Source organism: Fibroporia radiculosa (genome assembly GCF_000313525.1).
Source record: "Fibroporia radiculosa TFFH 294 genomic supercontigs, scaffold2199, whole genome shotgun sequence".
Taxonomy (NCBI): domain Eukaryota; kingdom Fungi; phylum Basidiomycota; class Agaricomycetes; order Polyporales; family Fibroporiaceae; genus Fibroporia; species Fibroporia radiculosa.
Window position 1 is genome coordinate 34,879 of NW_012133339.1, and position 11,282 is coordinate 46,160.

At 53.2% G+C, this 11,282-nt stretch overlaps 2 protein-coding genes across 2 annotated transcripts; both read left to right on the forward strand.

Annotated features, from left to right (window-relative positions):
- Positions 1 to 4,583: 4,583 nt before the first annotated feature.
- FIBRA_03686 (uncharacterized protein) lies at positions 4,584 to 5,833 on the forward strand (the record flags this gene model as incomplete). The annotated part of the gene is made up of 2 exons (XM_012325518.1): positions 4,584 to 5,487; positions 5,550 to 5,833. The coding sequence occupies 2 exons, from the start codon at positions 4,584 to 4,586 to the stop codon at positions 5,831 to 5,833; spliced, it is 1,188 nt and encodes a 395-aa protein (XP_012180908.1).
- Positions 5,834 to 6,629: 796 nt separating this feature from the next.
- On the forward strand, positions 6,630 to 10,881 carry FIBRA_03687 (uncharacterized protein; the record flags this gene model as incomplete). Its single annotated transcript, XM_012325519.1, has 15 exons — positions 6,630 to 6,790; positions 6,843 to 6,894; positions 6,953 to 7,000; positions 7,065 to 7,223; positions 7,277 to 7,493; positions 7,547 to 7,747; positions 7,801 to 8,290; positions 8,344 to 9,002; positions 9,064 to 9,251; positions 9,615 to 9,788; positions 9,845 to 9,987; positions 10,043 to 10,188; positions 10,244 to 10,272; positions 10,320 to 10,791; positions 10,853 to 10,881. 15 exons carry the CDS (start codon positions 6,630 to 6,632, stop codon positions 10,879 to 10,881), a joined length of 3,168 nt encoding a protein of 1,055 aa, XP_012180909.1.
- Between the last annotated feature and the right edge of the window lie 401 nt (positions 10,882 to 11,282).

Here is an 11,282-nt window from a genome sequence, read left to right on the forward strand (position 1 = left end):
GGTACGATTCATACGCTGGTCATGCGCTGACGATAGTCTTTTCACTTGTTGAGTAATCCCCCACATGTCCATGAGGTTTGTGCCTGTACTTAATCCATTCGTCTTGGCAGCAATCTCAAAATCGATGTGCCGCCCTTGGGGAAATGCAATGGAGCATGAGTGGCACCAGCTGGTGCCAGCACCACGGTGGTTCTATGTGAGTTGTCTTCCTCTCTGAATCTGTGATTGCACTCTTGGCATTGTCACAATCAGCTCCTTTTGAGGGGGATCAAGGAGCTGATTGTGACAATGCCAAACAATGAAATCACCCGTGCTACTGGCATCAATGAGTGGACATAAATTGTATAGAAATACATCATTATTTTTGTCACTGCCATCCTCAATGAGTGCAGCCCGACACTGAGCGGTCCGCCACCTAGAGCGCCAAGTTGCCATCAGCTGAGGGGTCACCATGCTCCATTCAAGTCCATTGTATTTTCCCAAGGGTGGTACAATGATTTTGAGATTGCTGGAATGTCAGCACATATCAGAGTTGTGTTGAAGTGCTTTTCCATGACTCTATGCCTTGTGGATAACTAGCCATCATGCTAATGCAGTTGCAGGTTTCCTGACACACAGTGGTCCCGGCTGATGGCAGAAATACGCGCTCTGGCTGGACATGCCGGTGGGCGGCCTATTGGATTATGGAAGTCATGATGTACGTGAGCGAAAGACAAAAAACAATGACGAAAGAAGGACAGGTAAGCATCGAAATATGACTCGGCATCGCCGCATTCTGTCGGTACGTCGCGATCGTCTCCCCTCGCGCTCTTTCAAACTTATTATCAACTCTGAGAGGAAGGATATATACGGGTTGAAGTGAATGCCTTACGCAGGTGACACCAGAGCCGCCGTGGTGCTGGCATCGGCCAGTGCCTCCATGCTCCGTCGTATTCTCCCAAAGGCACCGACACGTCAATTTGGGAAATAAAGTCAAAATTGAATGCAGACATCGTCTAGTGAGTGGACAACTTATGAAGGGCAGCGAGCTACGGAAGTCTGGATCAATGTTGGTACCGTTGCAGTAGGTTTTCATGAAGTGGGATGTCTTAATCGTTGCCTACATGATTGATTCTGATGATATGAAACGCTCACTACGACATGCTCCCACATGATATAGGGAGTTCCCCAAATGCATGATTTCAAATCACACATACATAATGAACCAGTAAAATAACCAGCCATTCTTCGTCGTGATGATCATTTGCATCAGCCTGAATATTTCAATTGCAGTTGTACATGTGTCGGTCGCACTGTACTGCAACCTAAAAATAATGAATGGTCCTCATGATGTTGGGCTTACAGTGGCTGATCCAGGCATGTATATACAAGACAGCTTTTAACAAAGGATGTAGGCAGAACAGGTATCCTAGGGGATATGGGTAGCCAAAAACAAAAGCAATTAGCCCACCGCGGGGGTCGAACCCGCAGCCTTCAGATCACACGACCATGTCTACAACCCGGGAACACCCGAAGAACCTGCCTTAAGAGTCTGACGCTCTATCCGATTGAGCTAGACGGGCAGTGGAAAAATTGGCGTTGAGGGCACTATGTCTTCCGCTATGTCTTGTCAATCCACTCATACTTAACACGATCAGTGGAAGGCACTCGCCCCAAGGATAGCGGTTAAATACTGGAGTACTGAATCACGGCGTAAGGACAAGTGCGACAAGTGGACCTTATTGATATTCAAAATATGAAATGTCGTCTGGGTGACCAACGACAGTTTCTATGGGAGCAAACATTTACAAGTCCTGCAGAACAAGGTCATTTGATACCGAAACTGGCATTACTGTACCTGGCAAGGTGATGCCAGAGTAAAGGTTAGACGGCTTGGCGCACCCTGGTCAGCTCAAGACCCCGAGCTCGCTGTGAGCGAATTCGCATACCGTAAGTTGCGGTACGGAAGACCGTCACGGATAACAAATCAGCATTAACAAGACTGACAGCGGAGGAATGGAGGGGGCCGCGTTTTTCGGCCAGTGGTTGAATGCTCCAAAAGCACCATCACTCCACTTGTCACTAAGACCCAGCGGCCCAGGAAAGCAGAGTCGACCCTTCACAAATAGACACGATTGGTGAGAACCAGTCGGTGAAAGTTCATCTGTTCGTGATTTCACAAACCTATGACACTAGGATACGGCTCGACACAACTCGACCGGGTCTTAAATCTGTGTGATGCGGCGGATCATGCACAGAATATTTTTCTCCGGGTCGGAGAAGCCGTCAGAGTGGACGACGTAGCGTGTATACTTCATGGAAAAACAGGTGATCGAGCCCCGAGCCGTGGTGCGGCGCGCCACGCATGATACGGCAGGGAGTGGGGCAGCGGAAGGCAGGACCCTATACCATGAGAAAACGGCATGGTTGTTATGCAATAGTCCGCGGGACCAGGCGCACACCGATGATTTTACGGCTCGACGTGGTCTTAAAATGCACAAAGCGTGTCCGGCGCACGTCCCGATGCTTGAACTGGGTGAACAATGCGAAGATCGGAGCCTGTATAAAGGGGGATTTAAGCACAGTGAATGGAAGGAGCATCACGGTTTACGTGACGGCACCCGGTACCATGAGCTGTGTATGCTCAGAAGATCATTCAGGTGTGGATCATATACCACTGACTCACCAATTGCCATAAGTGATCCGCACCGATGAGGAGACTCAGGAGCAATACACATATATCGACTGGAAAGAACAGTCTGGCAGCCTCGAATAAGTCGAAAACGAAGCGATGTACATTGCGATGCCAGAGATTCACGGCAGCCAGCGGTGACGCGACAATAGCACTTCGATTTCGCTTGATGGGAGATGTCAATAGGCGCTTCGAGGGTGATGGTAGGTAGTCGTGAAACCAGAGGCTGTGCAGGTAGACCGATAAACGGTTGTCGAACCCAGTGCAAACCATATGTATCAGCTGGGAAAAGGGGGCTGTAGAGCCATCCCAACACATCTGTCAATTTACAACAATGACGGACCGTAAAATCATTGCTATCAAACGAAGACGATTGAGCTGTAGGTAGAATCTATACATTGGTTACTGCAAAAAGGGGTGCAAGCATGTGATTGCGCGGCCTAGATGGTGTTGGAATGACGAGGCGTCGCTAGAACAAGCTGGGTGTCGTAGATGAAAGTAGCGGGATGAGAATGCCAACCTTTCTCTTTGTCTGCCCGCGACCTTATATCGACCTAAGAACACTGCGCACTGCGCTGGCCGAGCTGCTGCGACCAATGCACAATGCGCTATATAGATGCGGTGGAGACGAGCAGATTGTGGTAAATCTCAGCAATGCAGATTGTGATGCGGCCGGAATGCAGAGCTGGGATAGATGATTGATGTCACTGAACTGGCGCTGTATGCTGGCAGTAACTGTAATGGGTAGGATTGTAAAATACAATAGACAAGAGCAACCGGGATACGCCACCTAATGGGCTGTGAAGAACAATATACCGTTGCTTGGGTTATGCCGGTCCGTTTGGGTGAATCGGAGGAGACAATGAAAGCATGCCCGGTGAGCGCACACTATTATAGATTCAAAGATCCGCGGGAGTGGAGGAATCTGCGATGGAAGCATGGCTGCATGCAGGATGCCACAGAGTGTGATAGACCCGGAATGCGGCGAGCCTCACGGAAACTCTAAAGCGTGAAAGGGGACATTTCTGTGATACCACAGGGCCTGGAAAGTGGATGTTCAGGGGCCGAGCTTCTTGGGCGGTGTGGGCTGCTTCTCGCCGTGGATAAACGCGCGTAACGATGGGACGAACGGGCCATTTACGGCTACATCGGGCAGAAAATGGAGAAAAACCCTAGAAGAGATAGTTGGCTCACCGCTCGCGGTGTCATGGGCTTGGCCGAGTGGAGGCCGAGGAGAAATTGCAGGACAAGGCCGGGCGGAAACTGTGGCGGATATCCGCGGTGAAATGGACAGCAGTAGTTAGACCACGGTCCTCGCGCCCGCTGCTTGACAAGGACAGATTTGGATACTGTTCGCGGAGGCATGGCGGGGGTGCACAGGACGCGCTGAATAGGGTGTCATTGTTGGTCAGCTGCTAGACCCTGATTCTGTGGCAGGCGTGTGTGTGATGTGACTCGATGTGCTTACTCTGGGCGTGATGTCCGTACGACGAGGCCGGGAGCCGGGGAGGGGGGGGTTGAGTCAGAGGGGGTCGTCCGGGACCGCAGAGTGGGAGGGAAACTGTCATCGAGGGCTGACTGTAGACTGGCTGTAGCCTAGTGGCAGAAAGATCGCGGAGAGAGTCCGGCTGGCTTGCGCCGTGGGCGGGCTGATGGCGACCGGCTATGGGAGCCCCGTGGGAGCGCGCCGCCATCGTCCTTCCTGATTGGGTGGTGCCATGCCCGATAAGGCAGGTGAGTTGGAACTGGGCGCCTCGCGGAGCACAGCCTGGGTTGCCCGCGTACGTGTCCTGCCGTCTCCGCAGCACCTTTTCACTCTCTCCTTCCACGCACTTATCCTCCCCCTCTCCTGCTCATCCCTGCCCATATCCGCACTCCAGACACTACATAACCCACCTCCGCAGTCTCCGCAATGTCTGAACAGCCCTTCGCTTCCTACTTTGCTGCGCCTCTCTCCTTCCCGTCTCAGAAGGACGACGGCCTAGCCGCCTTTAGCCTCGACGACATCGACTACTCCAAACAGTCCCTCGACTTTCTCCACTTCGGAACCGGCACCAACGGTATCCTTGCCCCCCACCCGGACCAGTTCGAATCTGAACTCGACTCGTCCCTCGCTGCATTCGACGCCGAGCTCAGTCTCCTCCCTATCGAGACTGGCACCAGCGACATCTTCAATTTCCTGAGGTCTGATACCCCTACTTGCGGCCCCCCCTCTTCCTTCACCGTCTCTTCAGAGTCGGTGTCAGGTTATGACTCTGGTTACGCCGACTCTCTTTCTGCCTATTCCGAGAGTTTCTACAATCTCCAGGCGCAGTCCCCCACTCCAAACTACCCCGCAAGCAACTACTCCTACACCCAGGAACTCGATATGGACTTCAAGCGCTTGGGCCTTCCCACCGCTGCGGAGGATCACAAAGCATACCCGACCATGCCCTCCTCTCCATCGATACGCAGCTCCCCCGGGAACATCCCCAACATCGCGCATTACTCTCCGCAGACCTCTTTCTCGTCGCCCCGCGGTAGCTTTTCCGACTATGAACCTGCGCAGCCGCAGCAGGTCCGCCTCAGCAGTTCCGCAGCGTCGGACTACTATCCACAAGCTCAGGTCGCCCAGGTCTCCAAGGCCTTTAACTACTCCGTCGGCACCATGGGCCAATCTACTGTCGCCCCGGCCAACGTTTCGTCGCAGGTTCCGGCGGTCCCCTCGGTTCCCGGCATCACCAGTAACCACCCTCAGGCCGCTGTTGCGAGAAGGATTCCTGAGGAGATGCAGCTTGATCCTAAGAAGAAGTACCAATGCCCGTCGTGCCCCCGAGGTAAACCCGTCTGCTGTTGCGTTACGTTTCCCTGATCACTGATGCACTGCTTACTGCTGTAGCCTTTGCTCGTGCCTACAACCTCAAGACGCACATTCAGACCCACGACCCGAATCGCTCCAAACCGTATGCGTGCCACCACAAGAACTGTGGTCGGTCGTTCAGTCGCAAGCATGATCTGACTCGTCATCTTGTGTCTATTCACCGTACGGACTCGGTGTCAGCGACCTCGTCGGGCTCCGCCAGGTCCATTGGCGTTGACAAGGGCCCCAGGGGCTGGTGTGACTCCTGCGGCAAGGGTTGGGTTGGTAAGGAGGAGGGGTGCGACTGCGACGACGTGAAGTAGATGTTTGGTAATCGATTATGCCTCTCAACTCTTATGGTTTGCGTACGTTGGCGTCTTTTTCCCGTCACTTCGTTCGCTTATAATTTTCTCAGCTCTGCGCAACACTCACGTCCGTCCGAGTGGTGTAGCTCCTGTTGGTTTGACTTGTTGTTCGTGTCTCACTGACGGGCTTTGCTGCGACGACGTTTCATACATGTTCTGACGGGGATTTTATTTCGTGTGCCCTGACGGACGTGTTGATATTCACGGCCCCCATCTACCGTTCCTTCACGATGAGCTCTCATTTGATGAATGTTCCTCTATGCTGTCCTCTGAAGATGAATTCTCGTATGTCGTGCTACGTAGACTGCTATTGCCCCCCAGCCGGTCGCGTTCCGTTTCTCCTCGATTTCTCCTCTCTTATTTATGTTTCGTCTCAAATCCTTTTACCGAGTAGCCATCATTCCCTTGCGTGTCTGTTGACTGATATATCCTGAACCTGATCTAGTACCATTTGTGTGTATTGTAGAGGTGTCATATATAACATCATACATGAGTATTCTCTCAACTATTGTCCCCGTTGAATGTGTTCGTCGAAATACTCGTCATCGTACGCCACGGGCCCCGAGCAAGTTGGAGTATTGGCAAGAGGGGTTGAGGCGCGGCAGTCATCCGGCGCATCCAAGTTGGGTGGGCTGCGTCAGTGTGACGTCTGCGCCGGGTGAGGCGGCCAGCGCGACCCTATTCACGTCTTGCATAGCTCCCTCCTCTCCCATATAATGCCGCCCTCCCAGTGTCTTCTGCTCCCATCCTTGCAATGGCCAGCACGATTGCCGGCGCCGCCAGACAAGCGTACACTTCCATGACTTCAACCGCGAAAGTAGCTGATCTCCAAAATGACACGGTCGACCCTGCGTCCCAAACAAACAAGGGCTTGACGACTGACTTTGGGCTCTATGTCTCTGATACCGACAATTGGTAAACAAAACTTGTGTCATCGCAATGAGACTAAACTAACAACAAGTATCAGGCTGAAAGCTCAGGATGGTACCCACACCGGACCTTCTCTCCTGGAAGACCAGGTAAGCATACGGTGCTCCTCTAGAGCATGGTGTGTGTGCTGACATATGGTCCTGCCAGATTGCACGCGAGAAAATTCAGAGATTTGACCATGAGCGTATCCCTGAGGTCAGTTCGTCAGATGCGTAGTACAAACAACAAATCGTTCACGTATGTTGCTCCTTATGCACAGCGAGTAGTCCACGCTCGTGGCACGGGTGCCCATGGGTACTTCAAAGTATTTGACAATCGCGCCTCCAAGTATACTTATGCCCCGGTGTTGACCGACCCCTCCCGCACAACACCCATGTTCGTACGCTTTAGTACAGTGCAGGGCTCTCGGGGCAGCGCGGTGAGTCTCTATCAGGAGAATCAACCCGACGTCGATCCTGATTTGCAGTGTAGGACACCGTGCGCGACGTTCGTGGTTTCGCCACCAAATTCTATACCCAGGAAGGGAACTGGGACATAGTCGGAAACAACATCCCTGTGTTCTTCATACAGGATGCCATCAAGTTTCCAGATTTTGTACATGCTGTCAAGCCTGAGCCACATAACGAGGTGCCTCAGGGTCAGACTGCTCACAACAATTTCTGGGACTTTGTTGGTCTCCAACCCGAGTGTAAGTGCCCTCATTGCCTTGCATCGTTGAGTGCTGACTCCTCGCGTCTATAGCTGCACACATGGTGATGTGGGCAATGTCCGACCGCGGGATCCCGCGCTCCTTCCGTATGATGCAAGGGTTCGGTGTGAATACATTCACTCTGATGAACGCCAAGAATGAGAGGTTTTTCGTGAAGTTCCACTGGCTCCCTGAGCTCGGCGTTCACAGCTTTGTGTGGGACGAAGCTTTGAAAGTTTGCGGACAAGACCCTGGTATGCCTTACATGGGCACCGTGCTGAGGTCGCATATTCACACTTCGCGCTAGATTTCCATCGGAAGGATCTTGAGGAAGCCATTGAGGCTGGTGCTTACCCCAAGTGGAAGTTCGCCATCCAATGCATCCCTGAGGCTAACGAACACGATTTCGATTTCGACATCCTTGATTCTACGAAAGTATGGCCCGAGGAACTCGTTCCGCTCGAGGTCATTGGCGAGATGACTCTCGACAAGACCGTAGACGAGTTTTTCCCTGAAACGGAGCAGGCAGCGTTCTGCACGTCTCACGTCGTGCCTGGCATTGGCTTCAGTGACGACCCGCTCCTTCAAGGTCGGAACTTCTCCTACTTCGATACCCAGATCACTCGGCTGGGCGTTAATTGGCAGGAGCTGCCCATCAATCGCCCGGTCTGTCCGGTCATGAATCACAACCGTGATGGACAGATGCGACATAGAATCACCAAGGGCCAGATCAATTACTGGCCTAATCGCAAAGAAGTTGCTGGTCCGGTGCCAGTCAGCCAGGGTGGCTATGCCGAGTGAGTGTTCTCGCGCTGCCGATACAGTTGCGACGATTGACAGCAAACATCAGTTTCGCACAGAAAGTTGCTGGCATCAAACAGCGCGTTCGGACGCCCAAATTCCAAGAGCATTTTAACCAGGCGCAGCTGTTCTATAATTCACTTACCCCATACGAAAAGGCACATCTGATCAACGCCGCCTCATTCGAGCTCAGCCACTGTGATGACCCTGTCGTATTTGAGACGTACACGAAGTTGTTGAACAACATCGACTTCAATCTCGCCAAACAGGTCGCCATTAACGTTGGTGGGATTGTACCGGACAAGCCCGCGCGCCACAATCATGGCCAGGTTACACCAACTCTCTCGCAGCTGTACTACGCCCCGAAGGAGCCGACGATTGTGTCTCGTCGCATCGCGATTCTGGTTGCAGATGGGTTCAACCTTGCCGAGGTTGAGGGACTCCGTGCAGCGTTCAAGGCTGGGCAGGCGACGACATGGATCATTGGGCCGCGCCGTGGCTACGTATATCCCGCTGGGGAAGTGGTCGGAGAGGGATCAGGCGTTTGGGCGGATCATCACTACGAAGGCCAGCGCAGCACATTGTTCGATGCATTCATCATCCCGAGTGGTGCGGAGCATGCGCAGAAATTAGCGCAAAATGGACGTACGATCCACTGGGTACGCGAGGCATTTGGACACTGCAAGGCTATAGGTGCTCTTGGCGAAGGTCGGGTTCTTGTAAGACTTGGTCGGCGATATTACTGACAGATTTTGATCGTGGTTGACAGGCATTGTGTTCCTTCGTGAGGCCGTACAACTCCCAGGCGTTCAGTTTGCACAGAACTTGAAGAGTGACACCGTGACCACCTCGTATGGTGTTGTTACCGCGGGCAAGTACGACAGCGCGTCCTTCGCCGCTGATGCGCTCAAGATCGGGCAAGACGAGAAGGGTTTTGTGTCGAACTTTGCATACGAGGTCAGCAAACACAGGTGCTACGAGCGCGAGCTGGATGGCTTGACTACAAGAGTCGCGTTCTGAGTGGCGAGTAATAACACTATTAAATTAGGAGTAATGTGTACGACCTCGGGACTGTATCACTAGCACGTATCTGTATTGCCAATGTCCGTATTTTCCAGTAACCACGATTAACTAAGACTCAATCTCTCAGCGATTATGCCAGCTTTCACGTCGTGCAATGGGTGCTTTGGAAAATTCTATTCCCAGTGTTCCATCTCCTGGTCTGTCCTGGCCACACGTGATATGACGCGGTGACTGAACAGAGACAAGACGCGTCGCCCGAGCCCACGCGCGGCGTGCGGTTGTGCTCAACGCCCACAGTATTGGATCATTGCTTTCTGGCTCTGGCCTATCACACAGGTCTTCCCATTCAAGGAACTACCATTTCGCGCTAAAGAGCACAGACTGTCGCATCTGGTGATTATGGATCTCAACGACTTGCACCCTCCAGATGACTACAGTCATAGGTTCTTCATCTGGCATGAATGGATACAAGTGAGCCAGTCGTGCCCAGCTTTCCCCTACATCTTGATTTAAAGCAGCCAATATAGGCTCATGGCCCACTCACCAACGAGAACGTATTCGACTACTTTGCCACATCCATGTTCTACGATAAGCAAAGTAACAACCAGGTGTTGCGCATGCAAACTATGCATACCGGCATGCCGCTGGAGAACGAAGCGGAGGAATTAAGGTCAGTTCCGTCCCGGTCGTGATGTTGGCGTGAACTGTTGAGATGCTCTTCGCAGACGGTTTACCGGAGTCGAGTTTGCCGTGGTGCATGCAGAGCCTCCTTCCATGTTCATCATCCACAAACGAGAGCGACTGTCGCCAGACGAAGGCACGTCGTCCGCGGCCCGCAATCCGAAAATGTCGAACTCATCGTGTTGCCCCAGTTCGACCGCTCGCCGCGTACTTTATCATGAACAATCGCATATACCAATCGCCAGATGTATACACACTCGTGTCCAACCGGCTGGTGAGTCTCGCCTCTCTGCATCGCGGATCGTGCTAATGGGTCCACAGCTCACTTCGCTAAACGCACTGCAAACCTCGCTCCAGAGCCTCCGGACACACAGGCCGAGCTATACGCCCCGAACGGGATTTGTCTGGCCGATCATAGAACCGCCCGCCCCAGACGACGCCTCGAAGCAGCGCGGGACCAGCGAGGGGCCCGCAAGCAGCACAGACGATCAGGACCTCTCCGGCCCGCCTGCGAAGCGCAAGCCGCCTGCGGTGCACGAGCGGCAGCAGAACAACATGCTTCTGTACAACGCCATGCACACGACCGCCGTGCATGCGAGCGCGTCGTTCACCCTCCCGGTCGCCGCGGCTGAGAGCACCGCGCCAGACACGCCCGTGTCGGGACCCGGTCCCCGCTTCTCTGCCACGCCTGCACCTGCGCCGACGCGAGGAGCCACGCCTAAAGTGGCCGCAGCGCCCCAGGAGCCGATCCCTGCGAAAGGTCCCCCGGGCGGTGGGAAGAAGAAGAAGAAAAGTGAGTAGACTGGGACATTGAGGTCCCGGTTTGTATTCTGAGATTCTAAACGTTGTGATAGGAACTGCCACTATGTCTTCCGCGGGATGAGCTTCTGGCTGCAGTATGTAATAGAATGGGAGAGATGATGACGAAGCGGACATGCAATTGCGATGCGGTGACCGACCGTGAGTGGAGGGCGTGGTACGTGTGGCCAATGTGGCGAATTATTAGCCGTTGAAGATCATCGCGCAGACGGAGCAAGATAAACTCAATGATAGTCCGCTCAGAACCTCTCGTCATCGGAGGTAAGAGTCGGACGGATCTTTGTGCACTCAGTTCGGTACGCTGCTCAAGAAGCTCCCCGTGGAACTGGCCCTCGTAATGCCGGAGGGAAATGATGGAGGTTATCTGGACGCGTACTTGGCTTCAAGTTTGTCTTTCCTCCTGCAGACGATCAAGCGTATGACAGACGAACACGTTGCATGTGAAATACAGTAGCCGAGATTGTA